The sequence below is a fragment of the Plenodomus lingam genome (genome assembly GCF_022343315.1).
Source record: "Plenodomus lingam strain CAN1 chromosome Unknown contig_9, whole genome shotgun sequence".
Lineage (NCBI taxonomy): Eukaryota > Fungi > Ascomycota > Dothideomycetes > Pleosporales > Leptosphaeriaceae > Plenodomus > Plenodomus lingam.
This window is the reverse complement of record NW_027093973.1, coordinates 629,442-657,202: the sequence shown is the minus strand read 5'-3', so window position 1 is coordinate 657,202 and position 27,761 is coordinate 629,442. Positions and strand designations below refer to the sequence as shown.

General features: G+C 47.3%; 6 protein-coding genes across 6 annotated transcripts; 2 read left to right on the top strand and 4 right to left on the bottom strand.

Moving 5' to 3' along the window:
* Positions 1 to 8,195: 8,195 nt before the first annotated feature.
* On the top strand, positions 8,196 to 8,593 carry IAQ61_010749 (uncharacterized protein; the record flags this gene model as incomplete). The annotated part of the gene is given in 2 exon segments (XM_066098916.1): positions 8,196 to 8,439; positions 8,452 to 8,593. 2 exon segments carry the CDS (start codon positions 8,315 to 8,317, stop codon positions 8,591 to 8,593), a joined length of 267 nt encoding a protein of 88 aa, XP_065951074.1. The 5' UTR covers positions 8,196 to 8,314.
* Positions 8,594 to 11,223: 2,630 nt separating this feature from the next.
* On the bottom strand, positions 11,224 to 12,392 carry IAQ61_010748 (uncharacterized protein; the record flags this gene model as incomplete). The annotated part of the gene is made up of 3 exons (XM_066098915.1): positions 11,224 to 11,430; positions 11,549 to 12,258; positions 12,338 to 12,392. The coding sequence occupies 3 exons, from the start codon at positions 12,390 to 12,392 to the stop codon at positions 11,224 to 11,226; spliced, it is 972 nt and encodes a 323-aa protein (XP_065951073.1).
* A 3,589-nt stretch (positions 12,393 to 15,981) lies between these two features.
* IAQ61_010747 (uncharacterized protein) lies at positions 15,982 to 17,033 on the bottom strand (the record flags this gene model as incomplete). Its single annotated transcript, XM_003834708.1, has 6 exons — positions 15,982 to 16,026; positions 16,088 to 16,171; positions 16,236 to 16,268; positions 16,328 to 16,375; positions 16,467 to 16,878; positions 17,029 to 17,033. 6 exons carry the CDS (start codon positions 17,031 to 17,033, stop codon positions 15,982 to 15,984), a joined length of 627 nt encoding a protein of 208 aa, XP_003834756.1.
* A 3,436-nt stretch (positions 17,034 to 20,469) lies between these two features.
* On the top strand, positions 20,470 to 21,429 carry IAQ61_010746 (uncharacterized protein; the record flags this gene model as incomplete). Its single annotated transcript, XM_003834705.1, has 1 exon — positions 20,470 to 21,429. The coding sequence occupies one exon, from the start codon at positions 20,470 to 20,472 to the stop codon at positions 21,427 to 21,429; it is 960 nt and encodes a 319-aa protein (XP_003834753.1).
* A 997-nt stretch (positions 21,430 to 22,426) lies between these two features.
* IAQ61_010745 (uncharacterized protein) lies at positions 22,427 to 22,714 on the bottom strand (the record flags this gene model as incomplete). Its single annotated transcript, XM_066098914.1, has 1 exon — positions 22,427 to 22,714. The coding sequence occupies one exon, from the start codon at positions 22,712 to 22,714 to the stop codon at positions 22,427 to 22,429; it is 288 nt and encodes a 95-aa protein (XP_065951072.1).
* Positions 22,715 to 25,002: 2,288 nt separating this feature from the next.
* Positions 25,003 to 27,405, bottom strand: IAQ61_010744 (uncharacterized protein; the record flags this gene model as incomplete). The annotated part of the gene is made up of 2 exons (XM_066098913.1): positions 26,904 to 27,405; positions 25,003 to 26,849 (listed from the first exon to the last, which is right to left on the bottom strand). The coding sequence occupies exons 1-2, from the start codon at positions 27,151 to 27,153 to the stop codon at positions 25,003 to 25,005; spliced, it is 2,097 nt and encodes a 698-aa protein (XP_065951071.1). The 5' UTR covers positions 27,154 to 27,405.
* Between the last annotated feature and the right edge of the window lie 356 nt (positions 27,406 to 27,761).

The following is a 27,761-nucleotide window of genomic DNA, read 5'->3' as shown; positions in this document are numbered from 1 at the left end:
AATCCTTTTGTTATTACCTACTACTAACCTAATAGTTTATTAATTATTATAATTAATTATCTAGGTAGTATCTAAAGTAAGGTGTATTTTAGTTAAAAAGTATTTTAACACTATTGCTTCTTTACTTACTTGCTTAAGCGCAAGGAGCTCTACCTTAGTAGTTAAAGTAGTAATAGTTAATTATTAAGCTGCCTTCTAAATAATAGGTCCTCTAAAGAGCGTAATTAGGTATCTATATAATAATTACTAAGTATTAATATTATTAGTAAATAACGCATTACTATATATTATAAGCTTATTAGGATCCCTATTCCTATATTAGATTAATTAGTATTAAGTTTAGTATAGATAGATAATCACTTAATTAACTGTATTAAAGTGTTGTTTAGATAGGTTAGTAAGGTATTAGGAGAGCTAGGAGGCTACATAGGTAATATTAGGGCGCACTATAATTAAGGTGTAAAGGATTAATCTAACGCGCTCCTAATAGTCCTTAATCTCCTTTTTAGTAGCTTCTCTAGTGCTCTTTTTAATATCTTTACTTAATAGTAGTATAGTAGGGAATTTTCCTATCTCTACTAGATTAAATTTCTTTATAATCTTATTAATGTATTTATTATAAATAAGCGTTATTATCTATCTCTTTCTATCCTAGATTACTCTTACCCCTAGAAACTAGCTTACAGGTCCCTTCTCTTCTATAGTATATCTTTGCTTTAGAGCTTAGATAACTTTATAAGCTTAGCTTGCGTAGTTTTAGTAATAGAGCGATAGGATATTATCTACATAGAATATTAACAAGATACTATAATCTCTATTAAAGAATAAGTATAGCTCCTCTTTAGAAGCAATAAGCTTATTTTCTTAGAGTGTAGTTAAGAGCTTATTATACTATAATAATAGTAAGTCTTTTAATCTATATAGAGCTTATTTAAGCTTAACACACTTCCTAGGTATTTAATATCCTTTAGGTAGCTTATAGATAACTATAGGGTGTTAATCCCTTAAGGCGTTAAGGAAAGCTCTAACAACGTTATATTAATATATCTTAAGGTTAAACTTAGCTCTAATAGCTATTATAGTCCTAAAGGTTTAAGCTACTAGGGTAGCTGCGTAGGTTAAATAAATTAAGTTAGTAAGCTATAGATCTCCTCTTACTACTATCCTTACTTTACACTTAATTAGGTAACTATCCTAATTAAGCTTATATATAAACACCTATTTAAGTAGGAGTAGATGCTCTCCTATATTTAGCCTATTAATCTCCTCCTAGGTACTAGCTTTTAGCAGAGTATTAATTTCTTTATATGCTACGTCTCTAAATTACTGTCCTATTTAGTAGTTATAGAGATCCTTCTATTATTTTAGCTCTTTTTATAGAGTGTCCTAGTGCGTATTCCTTTTAGGGTTTTTAGGAGATTTGCTCCCTATAGCTACTGCAATTATAGCGTAGATTATAGTATTTAGTTTAGGATATACTAAAAGATTATACAAGGGATTTCTAATTAGATCTATATCTAATAGATCTATTACTATATATATCCCTACACTTATAGAGCCTCCTAGTGGTTTATTAGGGTCCTGTCCCTAAGCTTGCTTACTAACACGCGTTAGTAGTAGTCCTTTAACTTGTAGTTTTCTACTTTTTCTAGGAGCTCTAGGTGCCGCTTATAAGGGATCTGCAGGAGATATAGAATCTAGTCCTAAAGTAGGTAGGTAGGAGCTCTACTTACTACCCCTATAAGAGCTAGATAGGGTGCCCTTACCTATCTCTGTGCTCTTATAGAGTGACCTACTAATAGCAGTCTCCCCTCTAGGTCTTTTCTAGGAGCTACCTATTATAGCGTTAAAGTAAGTTAGATTACTACTATCTTAGGTAGTAAGACCCTAATCTATAACCTGTATAGATCCTTTATTTCCTATACTAAAGTTTAGTTCTAGTATTAGTTTAGGAGTTTAGAGCCCTATTAGCTTAGGGGACTTTATATAGATCCTTTGTGCTAAGCTAGCTATGCTTAGTACCTACGCTAGAGGTATCTGCTTAGGAGGTTGTGAATCACTAGGCTAGCTAGCCTAATTATCTACCTCCTCTAGCTCTACCCTACCCCCTAGCTCCTGCGCTAGGTTTAGTCCTTCTTGCTTACTAGACTCCTTATATTGCTCTACTATAATACAAAGCTAATTAAAGATATTAAGCTCTTTATATGCTTCTCCTATATTATAGATCTTATCTTTGCTAATAATATTAACTATCTTTTAAGCTTCTAACTATTAAAGCTACTCTAGATCTTTCTCTTTATAGAAAAGATCCTTATTAAAGGTAACGTTCTGCGTTATAATAATTTAATTAAGTAAGGGGATCTATATCCTATATATATTAGATGCTCTATATCCTACTAGATATCTAATATAACCCTAAGGGTTTACCTTAAAAACCCTCTTGTAACGCCTAGCTACTTAATCTTAGTTAAGGGGGTAAGCTTAACAGCTATAGGCGTATATTCTGCTCTAATTAGGGCGGAGATTAGTAGTTGCCTCCCTTATCTGCTCTAGTTGCTACTACCTAAAGTATCTAGTAAACTAACAATCTAGTACTTTATTAGGTAATATTATATTATAAGTATAGGATAGGCTTATATTATAGAGCTAAGTTGCTGCTTTAATAATTTTAGGCCAGAGCTTTATTAGTAGGTTAGCACTAATCCTTATTTTAATTAATTTTGTTATAATCTCCTGCCCTACTCTTTCTACTCCTCTATTAGGTTTATAGGTATATATAGGTAAGCTCTTAATTTTAATACTATTATTAGCTACCTAGATCTAAAAGCGAGATTTGCCACGCTAGGGGAGCGTTACAACATTATTATCTTACATAATCTTAACTATGCTAAGCTTGTATTAGTTAAGTATTAAGCTCTTAAAATTTTTAAACACCTATATAATCTTATTAAGGTTTTTAGCTTATAGTAGATAGGTATAAAGCTTTCCTAAGTAGTTGCACTTTAATACTAAGATCTATTACTTATAAGCTATACCTGTTAGTATATTAAATAGATCCTATAATACCTAGTAGTATAGACGTAGTAATCTTTCCCTTAGTTATCTTAATATAACCTATTAGGCATGTGTAATAGCGCAGTGCTTATATTTGCTCCTAGGAGTTCCTTTAATCCTAACGTTTATTACTAACTTAACTAGAGCTTTAAGCGCCTTAGGTCCTAAATAGCCTAATTATTAGTGCTAAAGCTCCTTACTATTATATCTTAGGTAAGTTATCTAGGATTGTTAGGGTTGTTTAGGCACTATACTTTAGATTATTTAATAAGGGGTAGAGGGCTTGTATTCTAGGAAAGTTAAGTTAAACTTGCGCAGTAACTTAGCTAATACAACGCTCTTTTCTAATAATCTAAACTGCAAGGTGGTATCTAGCCTAAGGAACTAAACTCCTGCTTTAAGTAATTAAGCTTCTAATATAATATTTATATAAAAACCTTCTACTAACACTACGTTAGTAAGCACTAAATCTTCTGTTTTTAGACCTCTTAGTCTATTAAGAGCATTAGGGATTACTCTAGTCCCTCTACCTAAGATTAGAAAAGCTTAAGTTCCTGCTTTAACTATCTTATATTTAACTAATCTAAACAAGCTTTCTTCTAGGTAGCTTATATTATTAACTAGGTGCACTACACCCCTATTATTAAAGATAGTGCTCTTTAATAGAGCGTAAGCTTTAAAGTCTATAGTTAAATAGATCCTGTTTGTTTTCTCTGCTATTAATATAGGGTTAATTAGTGCTGCCTAGATACTGCCTAGATAGGTGATCGCGTTTTCTTTTGCCTTACTACTATAATCTTAATTAATAGGATAGGACTTAATTAGAGTTTTTCTTAACTCTTTAAATTTTAGATTCCTATTAATCTTTTTCTTAATCTTTAATTATTAAGTAGTAGTAAGCTTGTTACCTATATTAATCTAAGCTTTAATAATGTTTTTGTATTTAGGAGGTTTCTATAGGTAAGATCTACTATATAGATATAAAGACTCCTTCTTAGGTTAGTTAGAAGGTAGAGCTCCTATTATTGCAAACACTCTAGGACCCTTAGAGCTTAATCTTATATTATTCTCTTAGAGTAGTAATAAATAGATCTTAGTAACCTATAGGAGGTTGTAAGTTAGCTCTCCTATTACTAACTTTTTAATAATCCTTTAAAATATAGTTTAACCCTAATCTAGTAAGATCCTAGTAGATAGAGCTTTAAGATAATCCTATACTATAAGCTATCCTTTAATATTAGGAACGTTATATACCTTAGCTTGCGTATATAGGATTATCTACTCCTTCTACTAGTAATTAGCGTCTTAGCTACTTATTTTTGCCTTAGCAAGATAAGCTTTATACTATAATCTTACTAGTGTTATAGCACTTAAGTTAGTTAGCGCTAGGTTATTGCGGAGCACTTAGATAAGTGCTTAGAGGGTTACTCTTCCTTAATTAACAAGCTCTATATAGGCTAGGGTAAGGATCCCTTAATCTACTATATTATTAACCTATATAAAGAGGTTCTAGATTACTAATAACTTTAATACCTAATCTAATAAGTAGGCTTAGTACTAAGCTATTTAGAGCTTGTACTGCTTGCTTATTATATTAGATAGCGCAATATCTGTTAGCATGTTAGGCTTAATAGGTTTATTTTTAAAGTGGTTTTTAGCATCTAGAGCCTTAGGGTCTACCTCTACCTAGATCCCTTTAGTTAGGGCATGGTATCTAAATTAAATATACTAGGTAGGCTAGTTAGTTAATCTAGTAAGTAGGATATCCCCCTTTAGGATTTAGTTGCTTATAGTGGAAAAGTAATAAGTAAGCTTTTACTTAAGAAATAGTATAAAGAGTAAAGCTTGCTAGCTTAGTGTCTAAGTTAAATAATACGCTTAAATAGATAGGACAATCTTTAATAAGGTAAAGCGCGAACTAGGCTTATAACTATAGAAATTTAGATTACTAAGGTTAGGAATAATTTAGGAGATAGATTATTAGATTATATCTACTATAATTGTACTTATATATATAGAGCTTTAGCTACCCTTACTAGAAGGTAAATAATTAGTAAACCTTCCTTACTAGAGCTCCTGCTTTTTGTTAGGCACTTAGTAGTGAGCTAGCAGTTAATCAGATAGTGGGTCATACAGGGGTATTAATCAGGATTAATTGGGATTAATCGGGATTAATTGGGATCAAGATGCTCCGTGATCCAGTTAATATCCCTCCTGCAACACTAGGTTATTCGCTATTATCGCGAGCGTATACTAGGTTATACGCCTAAATACTACTAAAAATATTAGGTCGCGATAGTTAAATTAAAGCTAGAAGTTCTTAATACTATTTATTAACCTTACGTGCTTTACGTGCTCCTTATAGAACAGGCAGAGCCTTTAAAACAGCGTGAGGAGGTTAGCTTAACTACCTCGCAGCCACTCCTTAATAACGCAGTGCGCTCCCTTAACTTTACTTATTATAGTAAGCTAGAAATAAGGGTGCTTATTAATGTAATAACTTACAATCTTAGTAGAGTAGTTATTAAGCTAATACTGCTAGAGGTAGGTAGTTGCAGTAGCAGATCTTTGCTCGCATAATAGTAGATTAGCTAAATAGTTAGCTTTAGTAGGTAAGGTAATAAGGTTATAGTATAGCTGCAAATATTTAGTAGTGCTATTATTATTAACCTAGGTGCGACCCTTACAACACTGCCTAAACTCTACTAAAACTTTTAACTATAGATATAATAGAACGTCCTTATTTATATGCTAGTAGTAGATAATAACTCTAGGCGTGTTAAATACCTAATCTAACGTATTTAGAAATGCTAGATTACAATTAATAGCCTAAAATTGTACTACAATACTATAGGAGTTAAGGAGCTTATAGAGGTTTTAGAGCACCTATAAGAATATAGCCTTATCTTAGTTACAGATTATTACTACCCTAAGCTAGATTATCTTGTTATTACTACCTAAGCTAACAAAATTAATAAGAGGAAAGCAGTATTTATTTGTCTTAAAGGTGTAGTTAATAAGGAGGATATTAGGTAACTCCTAGAATAGCTAAATAAAGTTAGGATAGAAAAATATAATAGAGGTAATATAGCTATCTGCGTTAATACTATAACTAAAAGTTTTAGTATTCTAAATTAGTAGCAGAAATTCCAAAGCACAGACGTAGTCTAACCTTAGTAAGACTAGTGTGTCCCTAAAGAAGCCTAGCTTAGGGGGAAATATTTTTTATAGATTGTAATACTATAAGAAATATTAAAATACCACTTACTAATACTAATAGTTTCCCTTATCTATCTCCTCTACTAACGCCTCTACCCGCGTCTAGCTACTTATTCTAGCTACCTAGAACTTGTAATACTTATTCTAAATATCTTTGCGTAAAAAATATATATTAGGATACCTTTCCTATATTAATAGAAGCGCTTGTTTAGAACCGCGCGCTATCTTAAACACGCTCTAGAGTTTAGCACCTATTTTAGCTAAACGCGTTACCTGTTAGTACTACGCTATTATATATAGGTTAGAAACTAGTAGGTAATTATAAGTAATACTTAGCTTATCCTCTACCTATTTAACTTGCTACTAACTACTAAGATCCTAATAGTTATCTACTATAATCTAAAACTTTATTTTATAGTTATACTATATAGTGCTAGCGCCTGCCCTTACCTAAACCCTTACTACGCCTACCTTAGGCTTACCTCCTTACTAATTACACACTATAAGAAGCTAATAACGCCCCTTCTTCTACTACTACTACTTGTTATAGGCTACCCTATAGGACTTTACCTACTTATTTATAGCTTAGATAGCCTTATTAAAGCTATTATATATAGCTTCTAGTAGTAGGAGATAGTCGCGCTTATAATTTAATAGCTCCTAGAGGTTAGTAAGATTATAGACTCCTTTACTAACCTTACCACGCAGTGCTCTATGCTTAATCTAGCAAGGCTAGTATTGCTTGTAGTATAGGCAAGGGCCTTGTTAAGGGCTAGGCTAAATAACTGCAGCTTTAACTAGAACGTCTAGCTTAGATTCTAACTTAGATTTAGGCTTAGTATCTAACAGGACTTCTAAATTAGACTCCTTATCTTCCTGCTTATATTAGTAAGATAGATTAGGCTCCTTAATATTAGAATCCTTAGTAGAGGACTCTAGTAAGTCCTCTAAGGTAGTAGGCAATAGTAGCTCTATAGGCTTAATAGAGCCCGCTAACTCTGTAGTAGTAGGTAATATTAGTTAGGTTAGGGGTGATATATTTAAGTAACAAGAAATTAGATATTTAGGCGTGTTTTAGTAGGATCCTATTACTATATAATATTTATATATTAGGTTAAATAGCCTTACTACTACTTATTTTTTACTACTAGTCCACTTTACACGTATACCTAGAATTTTTCCTTACTAGATATTTTCTATCTAATACGTTTTAAAAGCACAATACAGTTAGTGCTACCTTGGCTTGCTACTAATTTGCTAGGCGGCTAGGGTACCCGGCGCTAAGTGGTAAGGGCGAGGACGATTAGTCTATTGTGGCGAGGACAATTAGCACTTCCCCTCCGCCTCCCCGTTTCGCCACCACCCAATCTTGCTTGGATTGGAGTAGAGAGGGAAAAAAGGCCACCAGACACGTGCTTCAAAGATTCGCCACAGCCACATGGCCTAGCTAACCCAAGCCCATTCCCTTCCCTTCCTTCCATCCCGCATTTTCCACAAGTGGAGCAGGATAGGTCAGGTTAGGCGATTATTGTAACAACGGGATCCAGTGCAGGAAGCGTGGGTTTGTCGATCTACAGCGCCCTGTTTCTCTTTTTCTTGGGAGGAGGATGGGGGGAGGGGGGGGGCGCTCCGCTCCCTTCATCCGTGTCTCCCGCTCGCTCGCTCACTCGATCGGTCGGTTTGATCGTCAGCGTGTTGAGATGGTGAGGGTAGGTGGAGAGGCCGGAGAAAGGCGAGGGAAGCGAAGGTCGCGTCAAGTTTCTGTGAGGCTAAAGCAGCAGTTTGTTGAGAACCTGAGTGAGCCAGGGGGCGATTCCGAACTTTGCTTTCGTTCAGAGGGCAAGAGTTGCCGAGAACGGTGTGGATGACAAACTAACAAACCCGTCGTCGTGGTAGCTTAATGGCCAGAAAAGAAGGAACGCTTCGGGCCTTGGTCGTTTTCTCATTTACACACGGACTTTGGGCCTCGATGTCTCTCTCTCTGTCTCTCTCCTTCTCCGTCATCCCGCCATGAACCCAACAACGTTTACGTTTTGATGGAATGATTCCCGGAAGAAGGCTCATATTTCCACTCCGGCCGCCGCCTCGACCTAAGCATAACGGCGGGCGCAGCACACACTACCACGCATGGAACAACGGCCGCCCTAAAACGGTCGTTCTCAATCAGTAAGTACCTAGTACATACAAGCACAGTGCTCTCGTCGACCACAAGTCTCCAAAAGCCCAGGATCGGACATTGAGCACGGTCAACCAGTGGGCCATGTCAGCTCCGAGCCAACCCCCCACCCCCCTAGGACGATCCTTTTTCAAGGAGGGGTAGAAGTGTATGTATGTATGTACGTACGTACGTAGATACCAACACGTTGCTGTCTGAAGATGATGAAGCCGATGGAACGAATGGAGCCAGCGGGAAATCACTATAGGCCGAACATGTGGACGAGCGAGCGAGTCGGAAGCGAAACCAGGACGATTTTCCCTCCGCCTCGCGCAAGCCCCCTCCCCCCTCCCTTCCCAACCGGCGGAATGGCGAAGCTTGATTAACATAACAGTATTGACCAGGACCTCTCAAACGGGCAGTCCCACCGATGCTAAAACGGTCGGTTCGCGTTTTTAGAAAGCAAATCCCTCGATAATCGATATCGCTAAGTTGCCAATAGCGGGCAATGTGAAAAAAATAAATAGATAAATCGACAAAAAAGTTGGGGTATAGTAGCAGTAGACTATAGTGTAGGACGGGTACACGCGGTACATAGTCACGGGTAGCTCGTGGTTGACAGTTGCCCTAGTGGGCCGTTGGGTTGGTTGTTGACATTCAATACATGTACACGTCAAACTGGTATCTGTCCACCACCAACGCCTTACTGCAAGAAATCCGACATGTAGTCTTGGGTCCCCTCCCCCCCGGCCCTGCGTGCAGGATACTCTGCAAATATCCCCTTAGTCGCATTCGGTCGCGCATGTCGTGGCGGTCAGCGAAACGTGTGTTGTTGTGTTGTGTGTTGTTGTTTGCGCGTGAGTGTGTGTGCGCACCACTGCAGCCCGGACCCGGGTATTCTAATGAGTATTATATGCTCGGTATTATAGACCAGGGGCTCATGAGAAGGGGGAACCGGGGGGAAAATGGGGGGAAATGGGGGGAAACTAAGCAAATCAAGTACAAAGACGTACGCGTCTCCAATATTGGAGGTATTCCTACAGGAAAGAAGGTACCCAAAAAAGGACGTCCTATAGCCCGTCGTTTGGCTTCTCGTGGTAGTGTTGATATTGGGCGTTGTTAACAACATGGCGGTCGGAGATGGGGCAAGACACTATGTGTGTGTATGTGCATATACGCGCCATCGTATTAAGCATACCATGGTAGAAAGTTTATTTTTGTGGATCGACTTGAATCAAAACAAAGCACGTGAGCGGGGGAGGGAATAATGGGGCTGCGAGGGGGAGGGTCTGTATGTATCTATGCGTGTGCACAAGATGTGATGTACATTAATACTTAGTATACTTTATTTGCATGCTATAGATTCGGAAAGAGAAATTTAGGCCGATGAAGCGCCACAGGAGAGCGGCGAGGTATGGTAGCCAGAGAAGCAAGTGTGATGGAGAACGGAGAGCGCGACCGCCAGAGTGAATGCAAAGGAAGGAAGAGCGCTTCGGTACTAAACGATTCACAGCACACACAGCAAAACCTCTCCGCTGCTGCTATGTATCCCATAAAGTCATATATACCTCCGCACTACGGCCCGCGTTTCACCCATCCGCGCAACCAGCAGCGTTATATTAGACCTGAGACAAGCGGAGCGCCGACAAGCAGTCCCCGACCCGCACGAGTGGACGTAAAGATAGATACAACAGGCTGCCGTGTCATTATGATGTGTGCGCTATGATTTTCATAATGCAGTCGCTTTATGATGATGATGATGATGTTTGCATGCGGGAAATTTATGAATAAATATAGCTGTGTTTAGGAGAGTGATGTGTATAGAGAGGCGAGAAGACAGGGTGCGGTGCATTTAGATTTCGCGCTGCGTGAACGCATGGAGTACGATACGTGAATACTACGACATGAAAATATATGAAAAATGTGATGGATGGTTCGTCTTGCGTGTGTATATGTATGTTATGTGCATGTATAGGTGTTTATGAGCAGGGTATTACAGTGAGCTGGTGCAAGTAAAAAAAAAGCGACAAGGGAAGAGTACCGTAGATAGAGCGCACAAAAAGATACCGAAAAGATGTGGGATTTTTTCTGACCCCACGCCATTTGGCTGGGGGTAATGTAAACAAAGGAGACTGGAGCAATGATGTCGAGAATGGGGGGAAAACAGCACAAGGAAAAATCCGCCCCCTTTTCCACCACCCGGATATATTCCATCTTGATCTTTGCTGATGCACGTTGGAGACGTCAAAGTTGTGGCTTGTCGCCAAGCTCCCTGCCGGCCCCGTGCGTTCAGTTGAACTTGCTGCCAATTGTGTTTCGAGATGTACGCGCTGCCTGAATGTAGAACGTCTCTCTCGCAAATGCTTCTCTGTCAAGCATCTTCGAGTTCATTGATCCTTTTCATACGTTCAAACCCTAGTGAGCCTTGTTCCGAACGCCATTCAGAAAATGCTTTGAAAACATGTTGCCGAGGAGCTCGATGTAATATATTGCGCGTCGATTGATTGCCAGAGGAAAAATTGATTGTCGATGAGGAGTGTTGCCGGGATACACCATCAAGTCCCAGTCGTTGTTGATTTCGTGATATTTGGATGTAGAGGGGATTAAATGTGTGTGACTCAAGAGAAAATACGAAATCGCTACTCGGTATAGCACGAAACCCATGAAAGTTGCAACACCCGTTGTGACCAGCACAACCTCTTAACGCTGATCTGTACTGCCAGTCATCTATTCGCTCACCACGCACGGAGACCTTGGAATTGGCCAGCCAGACCTTCACAGGATGGGTCGGCTAGTCATTGATAACTTGCGTCAGGATCGCTGGGCCCGCTGGCCATCTGTGTAGAAGCATAAGCGCTTTGATGTTGTGCTTCCTCTTGCTCCTCCTCAGCGGCGGCCAACTCCAGCGCTTCGAGTTCCTGCGCCTTCTCTCTGCACGCGGCGGGAGAAAAGCCGCTCCCAACCTTTGAAGAGATGATGCGCCAACGGTCGTTTTCGTACTCCTGCATGGCGTTGCGAAGCTTGACCACCTGTTCGACATGAATTAGGTTAGCGTGTTCAAGGTTGTGGACATCGATGCACAACGTCGAGCGTTTCATGACTGGGATGAGCTAGACTTACCATGTCGTCCGTCCAAACCGTGGTCTTTGCTTTGAGCTTTGTGCAATACCGCACCTGCAGTGTGCCAGAGCTGCGACCGGGGAAAAAGTCTGCGATTTGCTTCCAAGTCAAGTTCTTCTTCTCTTTGAGGTCAACGAGTAACTGGTCGTCTTCGGGGGTGAACTTGAGCTTCGGACCGCGTGGTCGCGGCGCTGGCGGGGGCATTCCCTCCTGGCCTACAACGCTGGGTGGGCCATGGTGTTGAGCGGGAGAGGGAGGTGCGCCCTCCATTGGTTGATGCCTTTTATTGCGATGCTGGTTGGGCAGGTGGTGGTGGTGCGTGGGAGGCAGAGAGGAGTGCGGATCTTGCGGCGGTGGAGGATACTGCTGGAGGGAGTAACTCTGGCTCGCATGTTGTAGTGAGACACTTCCCGTAGCTTGAGCGTAGGGATTGAGATGCTGCTCGAGACTCGAAGGAAGCTCGTGCTGCTGCAACTCGTCGTGGTGACTGCGCTTGCGTCCGCTGGCTTGCTGAGGCGGCGGTGGATAGCCCACATTGTAGGAAGATGGTGAGTGCTGCGACATGGAATGATGGCGCAGCAAATGGGCTTGGTGGATTGAGGGGTGTGTCTCGATATCCGTGTAGGTAGGATGGTGGGCAGCGCCGGCATGTTGGAGCGTTTGAGATGGATGTGGCTGCAGGAAGGAGTGGTGGTAACCCGGAGGCAGCCCTGAATGGGAATGGAGGACATTTTGATGCTCGACGTTTGACGTCGGAATGTGATGTTCTTCCCCGGCATCGCCTGGTACGCTGTAGTCGAGGAAAGGGCCTCGATAGGGACTCGCCAGTGTTGCGAATACGCATGGAGACTACCAGAGCTAGCTTGCTCTGGCAGGCCGCCGTAGTGAGACCTGAGCCAGAAAAAAGTAGTTTGGTTGGAGCGGGTGCGTCGACGCGAGGTCGTTGTATCGCACGTGTTTGGGATATTCGAATTCTGTTATATTGACAAATGTTGGAGCAAGAAAAGCCTGGGAGAACGCGCCATCGGTCGGAGTCTTATCGCGTGTGTTAAGTGTTGGGGTAGCCGGATATAGCCTTGTGGGGGATACTCCAAAAGGTACATAACATATGGGCTGGGAGTCTGGTGGGATATAAGATATTCACGCCTTACGGATCAAGGCATTAAAAATTTGGGCCGTTGGTCCCTTTCAAAAGCCCGGTCCTGTGCGATTGCCACACGGACACAGAGTCCAAGCACACGCACAGCAATGGGTCATCCCCACGAGACGGTTTTTGTTCCTGAAGAACACGGAACGAGCTTAGTAGGGAAGGCCCGGGAACGAATTCTACGTCAAGCATAATGCGGTGATCAATGACGAGGGGGGCTCCCGGCACACGATCTGGACGGAAATCCAAGTCATTTGCGCCAGTGCAGAGTGCAATGCTAGCGAGCTTGGGGTATGAGTGGCTGCTGATGCAAAATGAGACTGGGCATGAGATACTTTGACCGGCCCCGAATGGCCAGCATAGGGAGCAAGGTGTTGGGGGTGGAGGGGAGGGAAGGGGCGTGCGGTCCCTGCCATCGTAGTTTATTTCTAGAAAGCCGCCAGAAAGATCTCCAGCGCCGTTGCAGCCTCTGCAGGTAGGTGGGACCCTGGCGCAGCGTGGTGGCCAGGAGATGTATGCATTGAAGACGTTCAGGACCGCCTAGCAAGCGCGGCAGGGGCTTGAGGGCTATTGCCCAAAGCGGAGCGCCACCAGGAGCGTTGTATGCCAGATTGATGATGAGGCACCTGGCAGACCAACCCAGCATGGCAGTGGGTTGCAGACATGGAGAGCCAGGCCCGCGGACAGGGCTGCTCGGTTCCAGGCTGAGCCAGTGAAAGCTGCCTGATGCCACTGCCACGATGACTGCCCTCGAACGTGGCAGCTCAGGGCATATCCGCCAGCTGCTTCAGCCGACCATTCCTTTCATGCTGCAAAGACGCTGAGGCGTGCAGCAGGCCCCGTCCAGCATGATGCTGCTTGATTCTGGCGCGGTACTCGGGCCAGGCAGTGCAAATGCCGGTAGTGGAAGCTCTCTTGCCGTAGCACCCGCCTGTAAGCAGTGGGCGGTGGACCCGGGCACTGACAGGCCGCATTCATGGTTCTCTCTAACGCATTCGCACAGTTGGCCTCAGATTGGCTCATGCGCTGGTAGGCCGTTTCAAGGTATAGACGTGACCCCTGCCTATACGCGGTTCGTCATCCCCATGATGGCGGATCGCCAGCCACAGGAATCCCCCGATGGCCACTGGCTGGACGGCGCATCTGCGCACACTGCAGGAGACCAGCGGGCGTACGGGGAGCTGCACGCAGCAGACACAGTGGCGAGATGCGGGTCTTGCTGACGGTGAAGTGGGGAGGAACGTATTCTCTACCATACCTGAGACGTTGCTGCATGAAGGTTAGGGGGGGTTGGAAAGAGAGAGGAGGGGGAGGGGGGAGGGGGGAGGGGTCGGAAGGTTAGGGGGGGAGTGCACAATGTTAGTGTGAGATGGACAGTGTCGTTAGTGCCAGTGAGTTGCCGTGTATGTACAGTAAAGTACCATGTACCGGTGGTGAACTAACGGGATAGGTACCGTGTGCTAGACTGACTGACTGACTGACTGACTGACTGATTGACTGAATGACTGACTGATGACTGACAGGAACGGACTACTGACGGGTCGGAGGTGGTAGGTACTGTAGGTAGTCCCATGGTGGGTGGGGGGGTTGGTCGTTGGTGGGAAGCGAGAAGGCATGGTCGCACATTGGCCTGTGGATTTTGCAACTCAACGCTAGACTCGGCTCGTCTCTACGGTACGATGTTCACTGCTTGGCAAACTCGCTACATACTCTAACTAGAGCTGCAGGAACTCTCCAAGGCGCCCGTGATCTGCCCGCCCCAGATGTCGCATTGCACCTCATCTCTCGACTGCAGCGCAACAAGGGCGATTTGTTTCCTGTGGCGCCATCCGCAAAAGGGACCCGTTCTATCTCTCCGTCTTTCCTCTCTACCTCGTCCAAGGCAGATGCATGTACAGTAACTTACACCTACCTACGCCTCTTTCAACCGCCTGCGCTGTGGCCGAGCACTACTTGGGCAGCCCGCTTCCAAGGGCTCCAGGGCTCCCAGGGCTCCCAAGCTTCATCAATCCACCCAAAAGGACCCACGAACACGTGACACCTGCACAACAGGCACCACCCCCATCCCGCGACAAGCATCTCCCTGCTCGTGCAGCCCTGGCCATGACCTCACGGGACCCAGGGTGTGACTTCGTCAGGCCTTTGCAGCTAGCGAATGCGTCCTGTTGCCAATCCTCAACTACCTACTCGACCAGCTGGGGCATCCATTTAGGCTGATGAGACAACGCACAACCCGTAGGCCCGACCAGAGGTAAGATGCAAGTCCAGATGGATGGTCGACTCCGTCCTCAAACACACCGTTGCTCATGCGCAAAGGGCTGAGCCAGTCGCGCAAAACAAAAAAAAAATTAAAAAAAGCCTTTTTGTCCACGCGTGTGCAACGTTGTCTTGTGAGCCTGCCTGGGCGACCAAAAACGAAGGCTGGCTGCTCGACGTCCCATCTGCCGAATACCTCATGACGCAGGAGAGAAAAGCCATATCGACCTTCTAGCCCGCTTCACGTACCGATTGCGCCCATTGATCTGGTTCGGTACCTATGCCGAATCGTTCGTCTTGGAATTTCCCCGTTACACGTGGCTATTGGGACTAGCCTCGAGGACAATACCTACCACTCATCGCACAAACAAGGAGTCGTTTCCTCTTCCTGCACGCTCGACGGTCGCTACACAGGCGGCAGGCGGGGCCTGCAAGTGCAACAAATAGCTAGCTGCTCGCTCAAGACGGTCGACATGGGCAACCTACTTGGAAATGAAGAGAAAAAAACTTGAGGTAACGGACCAGATGTGTCCCAACTTGCGAAACATTCGCTCGAACCACTGCAGTCACCCGAGACAAACGACCCTCCGAGATGAAACATGGGACATCGACCAGTAATCATTGGACATTTCATTCCTATCCCTAAAATGCCTTCTTCATCAATAGCCGTTTCGTGGGCATAGTAGATGGGTGAAAGGCTAAGGTAGGAGAAGCTTCATAGCGCACCAAGTGTCAGCGCGAGAACATGCATCAGCAAAGCTTCGAGGAAAGTCCAACCATGATCGGGATCCCACAAGACCCTTTTTCAAATTAAGACCCAACCTGCCTGCGTGCTGTGGCGTCCTCAACCGCGAGCCCGTTCTGGCGACGACGACGACGATGACGACAAGGACGACAGGATGCTTGCAGCAAGCCAGCGTTTACACAAATGCGCCATCGAGACAGAGAAATGGTATCTTGAAACCGGGGACCCATCCCCCCCACCTCGCACCGACATGGGAACGCCATAATTCGCAGCGAAAGAAGGCGCTTAGTACTTGCCACCAAAGTTTTCCTTTGCATACTGCTCGCAGGCCTGTTGTGCGTCAGTCATTGCCAGGACGATAGGAATCGGTGAGAAGCGAGCGATGACACACCTTTGCTGGTTTGCCCACCTTTTGGCCAATGACCTTCCACTTGTTGGCGTCGTACTCTTTGATGGCGGCAAGCAAAGCAGCGCTCTTCTTGCTCATCAGCTTCCTGTCACTAACGCTCTTAGATCAAAAGGGTTAACCGAGTACTCACTTCGTCTTCCGCGAACTCTGCATAGTGCATATCCTAGATGGGGTTCTCATTAACGATGCTCATAGCAGCCTGGTCGCGGGGTAGTCACTCACCTTGTACCAGTGCTTCTTCACACTGCCCTCGGTTCGTTGTGGAAACGTCTGGTGGCAGCAGGTCAGTACATCGAGGTCTCAAGGCCAGCTGCGTCGCGAGCCACTACGGCCACGAGATGTGATGTCTTGCTTGTCCTACCTTTGCGATCTCGCTCCAACTATTCCCAGCTTCTCTCATCTGTTTCAGCCGCAGCTCCTCGGCGGGTGTCCAAGGCGTATTCGTTCGACTCTTCTTGGCCTTGGGTTCTTGCGCGCCAGCGTCGACATCAGTACTCCGGGGAGGTGGTGGCTGACTCGCTGGCGCGTCTGCGCTAGTTGACGAGGTTGCCATCTGATTTTGCGACTGAGCGAGGCTTACAGACTTGCGCTTTCGGCCTGCAGGCGATGCGAGCGACGGTTGTGCGCCTGCGTGGGCGTCTGCGCCTTGTGTAGTAAAGGAAACGGCTGACTGTAAACCAGGCAGTTCGGCAGGCGCAGCGTGTGGAGGGTGTGGGTTTGCGGCGATGGGTGACGGCTTCAGGCTGCGCTTGGTGGTGGTGGTGGGTGAGGAGCTGTGGAAGCAGGGTGATGAGGTCAGCATGGGTATGAGGTGAGTGATGAAGGAATGGGTGAGGATGGGTGATTGGCGAGGCTGGAGCGAGTCTGGGCTCGGGAGCAGGACGAGGGTGGGCGGTAGGTAGACAGGCTGGAAGAGGACTCACGACATGGCGGCAGACGGAGGACGTTAAAGAGCTGAGCCGGGGCGGGCAGAGACACGAGACAGCTTCACTGGCGAGGACTGGGTGCGGCTATAGAGTGCAGTGTCATGCTCGTATATTGCAGCTTCCAGGACTGCTTTTTTCAGAGAGTACGACGGGCAGTGTGAAGACGGTAGATCATGATGGTCTTCCAGTAGGCAGATGGCCTGTCGGTAAAGAGGGCTGATCCAAGTACAAGGGATACAAAGAGGGTCGGGGATGGGGGGAGAAGACGAGCGAATGGGGGGAGGGCAGGGCAGGGAAGGAGAGATGGAGGGGGACGAGGACGCTGTGAGGTCCAGTGAGCGAGGGCTAGCGGGGGAGGGGGGGGGGATAGTTGTGGAAGGTGGGCAATGTGGGCAATGTGGGCAAGGTGGGCAAGCTGAGTAGCGATACATGACGAGGCAGTGAATGTCAGGGCGAGGTGGAGGTATAGGGTACGGGCGGCGGGCGCAGGGTAGAAGCGGGGTAATAGGCTCTAGGGAGCCAGCACCAGCGTCTGATAGACAGGTGGCTGCAGAGGTTACGGCGACTTTGCAAGACGGAGAGGGCTGAGAGGGCCGGCCAGGAGAGTGTAAAGGTTGTAGCCAGCGCGTGACAGCTTTTTGGCTGCATCCTTGGAACTCCGAGTTCATGCAAGTAGGTAGTGAGTGATGCAACGCTGGCCGGCTGCAGCGAGTGACGGCGACTGTCGAGGACCTGACGCTGTCTGCTGTCACTGTGTATGTGTGTGTAGGAGTAAAGCAGTAGTAGGTACTCTCGGTCTCTCTGTCTCTCTTTCTCTTTCTCTCTGCACCATTACGTGGTAGTTGAGTGGGGGACTAGGGCCATGGAGAGCATCTGGCTGCTACTACATGTACATACGGTACCTACTTCTTACAACAACTACTACTACTACTACTACGCTACCATGTACATAGGCAAGGTAGTAGACGACCTCTTTTGCTGACTAGTCTCTAAGTAATGGTTGCAAAATGTAGTGTAGACTGTATACAGTACTGCTGTGTATGTGTGTGTAGGGAGGTGTTACCTGTTACCTAGAGTACCTACCTTATGGCAAGGCAAGGCTAGGCAAGTCAAGTACCACTACACTAGGTCATTCCATCATTCCATCATACTAACATACTACATGCTACAGTAGGCAAAGACGGTCGGGTCGCTGCTACCTGTCCTGTCCTGCCTTACTGTACTTGCACACTTCCCCGCTGCGCCATGACGGGAGTGGCGACCGCAGATTTTGTGACGACACCACACCACTACTGACTACTAACACTTGTACAAACCCATTACCGCCGCCCCGCCCGCCAGCCACGCCAGCCGCGCCTCGGTCTGTTGCTAGCGGGCTTTGGGGCCTGTGTTGCGTGCGTGCATTCGTGCATTTCGTGCGGTGCGGTGCGTGCGGTGCGTGCACTGGCCCGTCGCTCTTGCCTTTTGCCCTCGAGTGCTAGTGCCTCGTGCCTCGTGCCTTGTGCCTCGTGCCTTCCTGTCCCGACGACCTAGGTAGGTACTTACATCATCGTCATCATCATCGGTCAAAACAAACATGGAGAAGGGAAGTCGCGACTGTGCCTTCCACCGACTGCGACTGCTTGTTTGCCTCCGATTGTCGTACAAGGCTTGACCACGTCGCTGCTGCCGCCTCCGTACGCCTCTTTCTCAACTCTCTTCCTTTCTCTGGTTCTCTTTCTCTTTTCATCTCCCTCTTCCTCTCTCTCTCTTCCTCATCATGACTCTCACAACGTCACGCCAATCTACCCATGACAAGTCAGCGCCCTGCTCTACTTTCTCGATCTAGGTATTGATCCTCTCCCCCTCCCCTTCCCACACACACACACTCTCTCTCTCTCTCTTCTCTCTTCTCTCTCTCTCTCTCTCTCTTTATCTAGCTCGCCCGCCACCAGCCAGCTCTTTTGAGCGTACACATCCCTGTAGGCTACGCGCGACCACTGCAGCTGCGGCTTGCAACAACACGCACCACCAGCAAGCTCCGTCGCCCATCAGATGGTTCACCGCTGCGCAGGGGAACACTGCGCAACATTCTTCACCCGACTGCGCCCTCGCGCAGCGTCCTAGAGCCATGATTTTCATGGCCGGCTGCATCCCCCATCTCTCATGTTCCCTCCATCAATCCCATCCCTCCATGACCATGACCATGACGCCATACTGTTTGCACTGCTGCCAAGAGCCTTCCCCAGTCGCCTGAGGCAGCGCGAGTATCAGCCCCGTTTGGAGCGAACCACTCCGCCACTGCCCTGCCACGGACGGCCACCAGCAGCCTCCTCCATGATCAGCCAAGCGCTTTGGCCTCAGCACGCGCCTGATCTGCTTGATGCTGTAGAGCGGAATACAAGTCTTCCGAGTGTACTGGTTTCGCCTGTCTTACAGCATCAGCAACCACCCGGTCATTTCATGTTTGCGTTGCGCGTCCTCTCCACTTGCTGTGCTACTCGGCCCGTTCTGGGTCCAAAAAGAGGACTCACGACTTCAAAGTACAACAAACACGCCGGCTAGTACAGATAGCCCTTCGTGCTGGGAGAGCGTATCGCTGCCTTGAGGAGCAGTGTAAGTTTGTTTCCTTGGACACAGGCCTCCAGGAAGTCTATGATGAAGCGACCGCGCACTGTTCTCACAGCAACCCTGTCATGCGCTCCATTTCAGTTAGCGCCCGCCGTCGCTGGAGCCCTGAGCAGTGCTTGTTTCCAGGCATACCAAACACTGTCAAACCTTTCGCTTCGCCAAAACTGCAGCACGTCCGACACATGCAGTTTGAAACCAACCCCCGTGACCCCCAACGAGGCTGCTAAACTTATGCATCCTGCACAAGATCCCCCATTTTTTGGCAGCCAGATCGCATGTTACTTCACATCCCATCCCCTTCCGGCTTAACATGTCTCGCGTCAGGGTTCTTCTAAACATTGGACCCTCCCACGTCCATCTCGTCCACGGTGTCGATCAAAACTTAGCCGCATAGCGGACGGTTTGAAAACGTTGACAATCTCAGAAACTGCCACTGCCTGTCGAACCCGGTCCGTGATGGCTGCCATGCGCTGTTTCTGCTCACTGTCCGAACTCTATATCTTGCTCGCAAACCCCAACTTCTGAGGCTTCAACCGCGCTCACGTTCAATCGGCAACTGTCTTTTGTTTTTCCCCCTTAGCAGTATTTTAATACATTCTTTTATAACCCCACTGGTTTGGGCTGCCTTACATTCACTAATTGACGTTGCTGAGCACTTACTCGTGTGCCCCATACACCCTGTAATACATTCCTTTCACCTGCAAGGCTTTATATACACCTATCCGACATCCCCAGTGGATCACGGCCTTGACGACTCTTGACACCCACGCCATCAGCATCTGCACTACTCGATAACCACCACCCTATCAAGATTGAACAGTCACTACAATGCTGCACCACCAACCTCAGATCCTTTCTCCTCTGCCTGAGTTGAACTCGCAATCGGCCGACCCAGCAAGCCTACGTGCTCGCAAGATGACGGCCGGTGGGAACCGATCATGGTCTGACGAGGAAGAGACGTACCTCCTCCAGACACGCATGCAGAAGATGCCCTACAAGCATATTGCGGCCCACTTGAAAAAGACGGAGCTTGCGTGTCGCCTGCACTACCATCAGCTCTCGCACGGCAGCCACCGCCGCAAGCGCAACTCTTCCATTTCCTCGACTGCTTCTTGCAGCTCCAATGGCACATCTCCCGCCTACGTCGTGGCAGCAGATCACGATGCCTACTCTCAGTCATCCCGCCACAGCTCTCCCATGAGCTACAACGGCAGTCCTCATGGCCACGTTGCTTCGATCAACACCTCTCCCAGCCGGGCGCCACACAAGATTCTCCTGCCCAAGCCTCGCACTCTTACCCCCCGTGCCTCTCCTGAGCCCTACAACGCTCTTCGTATCAACACCGAGGTTGCCCATCAGCCCAAGGTGGTTGACACGGACCGCCTCCGCGCCATCTACGAAGCTCGCCGCCAGCAGTTCTGGGCGACCGTGGCCGCTGACTACGGCGCTGATGTTTCACCTGCTCAGCTCGAGGAGATTTGGCGCAACGGATCCAGCGCCATTCGCCCACCGACCCCTGATGCCTCGCCTGACGGCAGCATTATGCACAACCCTGTGCTTAAGCCTTCTCCATTCTCCTACTCGTCTACGAGCTATAGCGAGTCCACGAAGCATTATAGCCCGACCAATCCCATGAACATCAGCGCGATATCCGCGCCAGATCGCCAGCCATACATGCTCCCAAGACCTGTTCCTTCAAACAATGGCCGTCAACGAGCAGGCACGTGGAGCTCTGCCCCCCGCGACAACATGCCCATTGCTAGTCTCCTCAATGACGAGAGGAAATGAATGCCTCGCGTTCCAAAACATGAAAACATGAACCCCCTTTCAACACTGTTGGAATTAAAGACCAAAAATGCGACGAATCTCTGTTACTTTCTCTACTCTCATTAATACATGGTTTTGTCTTTTTTCTCCCTTTCTCCAAACTCTCTTGCCCCTTTTTCCACGTTTTCTTCTCTGGTCGACATAGACGATGGGTCCATTTCTTAAGAGCCTGGGTGTTGATAGCGACCCGCGGTTTGACTTCGCTGCTCTTGTTCGCTTGGGAAACTTGAAACGGCGTTGGTTTTGTGTGGAGGTGGGGTGCTTGTTTTGGACCCTTGGACCTTGCTTTTTTTTTTCAGGCAGAGGGGGGGGGGGAGGATTGCTTCTCGTATGGTTTTCGAGCGGCCAATGGACATGCAGATTCGTATGGGTACGCGAGATGGGGAAGGGTCTTGTTTGGGGGTTGATTTGTTTCGGTGTTTTGGGCTGGGAAGGGGGGTGTGGTGGGCGAGGAGGGGGTGAGGTGGGGTTTTGGCTTGGCGTGGGATTGTAGGGTTTGGGTATTGTTTGGCGCATGGGGATTAGTGACTAGTGAACTATTGACTGGCGAGTATGTTGAGTGGGTTTTTTAGTTGAGCAATTGAACCCCTCTTAGCCCATTTGAGTATGTGTATGCGTGTGTGTGTGTATGTGTATGCAATTTAGGCGAGTTGAGATGTATGAGAGGGTACAATTTACGAGTTACATGTTACAAACATGTCAGATGGGGTCTCTTTTTTTACTAGCTCCTATTGTATTGTTTTTCTGATGCCGCAAGGGGGAGTAGGCAGTTAGATGGGTGGGGTTACGAGATGCATTGGCTTCGCTTGGATGTTTAACCCCATGGAGTAGTCGTTTGTGCAGTGGTGGAATGGCAGTGTTGCATGTGAAAGTTGATGATTGATGTCTAATTCTTGATATTCGGGTACATGATGCTTAGATTCCAAGACTTTAGGTTTCAATGTTCAGTAACTAAGACTCAATACTTGGAACTCAGTACTGGGAATTCAGGACTCGGGGTTGATGGCGTGGGGAGTGGGTGGGTGGTGGATGTAGTGTAGGAGAGGGGAGGGTTGTTTGGGGCTTGAGGCTTAAGGTTTGAGGCTTGAGGTTTGAGGCTTGAGGTTTGAGGCTTGAGGTTTGAGGCTTGAGGTTTGAGGCTTAAGGCTGGTTGTGGGGAGGTGATGGGGCGATGTGTGGTTGTATGTGAGGAGGATGGATGCATATAGTGAAATAGAAAACAGGAGGAGGAGAGAACGCCATTCATGCCTTTAGACTTTGTAGTGTTAGAGAAGGGTATATGCTGGTGGGAGAGTGGAGTAGTCAAGGTCAAGGTCGAGGTTATAGGGATCCAAAATATTTCTTCCTATGCGTATAAATAGAGTAACCTAGGAACTAAAATATACATTACTGTAAAGTATCTTGGCTAATCGTGATCCTGATACAGTGGAATTCAGTTTGTGATGAAATGTGGGAAGATAAAAGCCTACATGTATAATTTCACATCATACCGAAGACATGTAATTATAGTGCGAGAATGTGTACTCAAAGGCGTAACATAGACTCATAGATTAACAACAAGATGAAGAAAAAGGCTTGAGGAAAGGGAAAAGGAAAAGGAAGAAGAAAAGACTTCAACCTAAACCCAACACCATCTAGATTTTACATGGTTTATCACCTCAGGCTCTGCCTCTTACATACCTGCAAACAGAATTTCAGGCTTACTATTCTAATCTAGCTACTCAGCATGACGTATTTAAATTCTACAATCGAATGGGATACCCATCACCCACGCTACCAACAAGACATTGTGCTGCAAGTAAAGGCCGTACCTGCACCGTCTGCAAAGGGGATTTTATCGTTGATTTATTTATTCTCTTGTTAACTAGGGACATGACACAACGCAGCGCAACGCAGTACAGACAGTGCAGTGCAATACAGTGTCCCCCATTATATACCCCACAATACCTACATGCACACTAGGTATAAAAAAACCCCCACGCGATCACAATACCGACACCCAGCAAACCAAGCCCCTCCATCTCGCGCCCAGCCGTAGCGTTAGCGTGGCATGTCGGGTGTCGTGCTGTACAGGAAGAGATGGGCCTGTGATATTAGATGTACGTAGGAATGAACATATTCTACTGTTTCTTGTAAGCAACATCAAGGTGGGTGGATGAATTTCTGGGTGGATGGGGGCTGGGAGCGTGGATTATGTATCACAGAAAATTGTGTATCACAGAAACTCCAAGGCTTGATGACTTGTACATTTGGGTTTGTGGTGTGGGTTGAAGGGGGGTATGGAGATGCATTTGGTGGTGGTGATGGCATTATATCCTAATCTATGCTAATTGTAATTCCCATATTCCCCAATACACACATCCACATGCCCGACTGGATCTCGCCTGGCCTCGCCCCTCACGGCCACAATTCTGCGTGTAAAAGGCTCTTGTCCAGCTGGCTGACTTTGACATACTACATGAATGTATTCTAGCCAGCCCACCTGAGCAAGTCACTCCCTTCTCTCCCTTAACCCCCCGCCAACTCACCCACAGAGTCGCAGACAAGTACCAAAACGACTCAACCCCACCCCGCACCACCTCCAAAAGAAGGGCAAGAAACTACACATCAACGCCGTCCAAAAAGCCACAAGATCCCCCTCGAGCAGGTTGACACAACTCCACAGCCAAGCACACATCCCGACATCCTTGCGCCGTGACTCTGGACGTACATTGGAATATTGTACCATACACTGCGGTACCTACAGAGTAACTACTACCACAGTACATACGTACGTACCAATTACGTACCTACACGTCCCCATACCCCAAACCCTCCCACCAACACCCACGATTCTTTAAAATTACAGTGGAGCCAAAACCGTCCTCCCATTCATGCGAAAAAGAATGCAGGGCAAGGCAAAAGCTGCAGGGGGGATATGTGTACACCCCTGTATCTCCACAACCAATCAAAACCCACATATTTCGCATCCCTTCTCCTCGCGCCAGAGAATCCCGCACGCGACGTCGCAGGATTCAGTGGCGTTTTAAAATCATTATTATCATCATTTTTTCTTGGGGGCTTGTCTGCGTTTGGGTTGGGGTTGGGTTTGGGTGGGAAGCATAGGGCTGATGGGGTGGGTGCCTGATGGGACTAGTTGGGATGGTAGGTACAGGTATCCTGGGAGGTGGACATGTTTTGTTGGCGGGCTGGGGAGTAAGGAAGGATGACGTTTGGATTTTCGGGAGGATCTTGGGAGCGGGGCGCGCAGGGTGTGGTGGGAGTGTGTGTGAGAGAGAGAGGGGTTGATTGTGGATAAGGAGGTTACCTAGGTACGCGGGGTTGGTGGTGGTTTTTGGGGCGTGGGGCCGAGAGGAGGTGGGGTGTGGGATGGATTTAGTTTGGGTGTTGTCGTGTACGTGCGCAGGTACCTAGGTATGTACATACATGGACAGTACTATCGTAGGGCGAGAGGAGTAGTCTCTCGGATTGGGGATTGTGACCGTGTACTGCATTGGGAGGATGGGAGTGAGGCCGAGAAGGAATCGACTACCATCATGGGCGTGACGTGTCTGTCATGCTGGCTGTTGTTGCGTCGACATTCCCCCTTTCTCTTGCATCTCTGTCTTCATGGACGTCGGTCCGAGAGGACGGGTTACGAAGGAGCTCTGGATCTTGTTCCCCTTTTCCGCACGGTGTGCGCGGTTTCCCACTGAGCGCGATGTTGGTGGCCAAGTCTGCCATGTCATGTGCATCGGGTACGACTCTTGCGCTGTATTCCTGGTCTAAGCGGCGCATGAGCTCTTCTCCGGGGAGAAGGATGCTTCGGTCAATGGCGAGGGGTAGGCCGCGATGTCTGCCTCGCACCATGACGAAAAGCAGGACTACTTTACTGAGGCTTGCGAAGGAGCCGCTCAAGCTATAGTCTTTGCCTGGTATACCAGTGCTCAGGCCAACGGTACCGTAGGCTGATGTGACTTCGAATAGTATCGAAAAGACATCGAACCCAGGATCTTTACGAAGTATGTGACCACGTTCAATGACACAGATCAAGAAGAAGGACAAGAATTGAAACCAGATGTCGTATGCCAGCTGCTTTTGGAGATGAGATGCAATGCCCACTGTGCTGCTGTCATGCTTCTGTAGGCCAATGGATTGCTCCTCATAGGTATTTGTTTTGCGCAGTGTTAGGACCATGGGGTAGCTGGAGATGTACATGATGACGAGATAGACGACTAGACATGCTGGCGCGAGGGAGCTGAACGCAATAATGTACGCGCCGCTTGTACGTAGACCCGTAGCTTGGAACGAGCCATCCAGGAAGCGTCTGCGTAGCGAAAGCGCCTCAATATCTGGCATACCAATATTTAAAATGACAAAGCATAGCCAAGCCGTGATATCAATGACGACCTGGATCACAAACAGATACCACGTTTCACGGCTGGGAAATAGATAGATGAAGCAGCGTCTTGGGTGTTGCAGCAAGAACTCGAGTGTGTTTCTGAACCTCGACTGCTGGGGAGATATCTTCTTCATCGTCCAAATAAGCATTCGGAGAAAAGTGGGGAACTGCGTTTGTCCTGCAAAGGCCAGCAGTCCTGCGACAATGAGAATATAAGGATAGCCACTGAAGGGGACAAAATTGGAGTTGAGGACGTTGAGCCCTCCGTTCGCGAATTCGGTGACTGTGCAGAAGAACGCCCACCATCCTGGGTTCAGCCGGCCCGGCTGTGCTTCATGAAGTACAGCCTGTATGTGGCTGCGATATGCGTAAGGGACGAGTAGGACAGTGCCCAGTGAATACCAAAACACTTGATAGCCAATTAGGATCAAAAGTAGAGCTTGTAGAGCCCTATACTCCACACCACCGAGCTCCATGCGATCTTGCTCACTCAGATCGAGAAAACGTCCTTTGGAGTCAAGCCGTGGCTTAAAGGACACATAGTCGTGCCGCTCAGGCTTCAACTCGCTAGTCAAGCGGTCGAATATCCTTCGGAAGAAGTTGCGCGCAATCTTCGTCTCCCAGGGCGTAGGGATAAAGCCGAATCCTGTTTGGTAGTGGTACGTTCGACGTTTGGAAAGTGGTTGCATCTTTGGCGAGCAGTCTCTTTCTTCCTTGGTCCCATTGGCCCAACGACTCGGTCCTCTGCTCGCACGTTGACGCAGAGTACCACTGCTATCAGCCTCCCCGCGTCCCGTGTGGCGATTGTCCTCGATGTCTTGCACAAGTCGCCGCATGGTGCGAGAATGCTTCACCACATGTGCCATTTTCTTTCGAAATAGTTTTCGTCGAATCAGCACCACAAATGTCGAAACGAACGGTATATTTCCAATGAACATGAGGATCGCAAACACGGCCTGTTGAAAGCCAGATAGATCGCCCAGATCCACTGGATTGAGCCCTACATGAATATCAGCAATCTGCCGTTTTCGATACCTGGGCGGTTTGATCCTACCAGTCGTCGTCATAGCACTACACGTCAGAAACAACGCGTTCATATACGTCAAGTGCTCTCCTCCCACCTCTTTCGGCCCATTCGCGCGTCCCTGCCCGTACACAATGAGCGACGAGATGGCAATGACGACAATAAAATACAGCATATGCGCCCGGTAAAAGTTCAACCTAAAGAACTCGTGGCGCATGTAGTGGAGAAAGTCATCTTTGGCTTTGCGCGGGTCCCGCAGCTCTTCCATGGGATCTTGCATCGTTGTGACCGGCGTGGTAGTCTGGTGATGATGGCGATGGCTGTTTCGGTCACAATCGAACGCGCAACACCACGTGCGTGGGGAGCGTCGCCGATGTGAAGATGGGCATCCAAGCACGTCTTTCAGAGTTCATTTTTGATCCGGCAGTGTACACCGATGTACCGTGGGCATCCGAGCCAAGCTGTTGATGCACGAGTCTGAGGGAGGCAGTGCATTGTCTATATCGGACTTGATGCGGCGGCTATGATGTCATTGGCTGCTAGAGCAAGTGTGTTGTTTGCCCACACGCGGTTCTGAGCCACATGCGGTCTTATTGCTGATTCTCTCGTCTAGAGTTGCTTACGTCTGCTAGGGTGTATGCCTGTTAGACGATGCGCAAGTGTGGCGGACACATGTCACCACTAACCACAGAATCGGCGCAAAAACAAATGTTCACCTATGTTGTATTTCAAAGTTTCGGATAAGCCCTAGAGCTGAGAACGCGGATCCTCTAGCGAACTATCAGGTCCGCAGAGTCAGCGATTGGCTATCTACAGTGCTCTGATCTTGCCGGACCCCAAAGCTTATTCGACCCCACGTCGATCGTGCTCTTAGGTACCCCCTCTTGC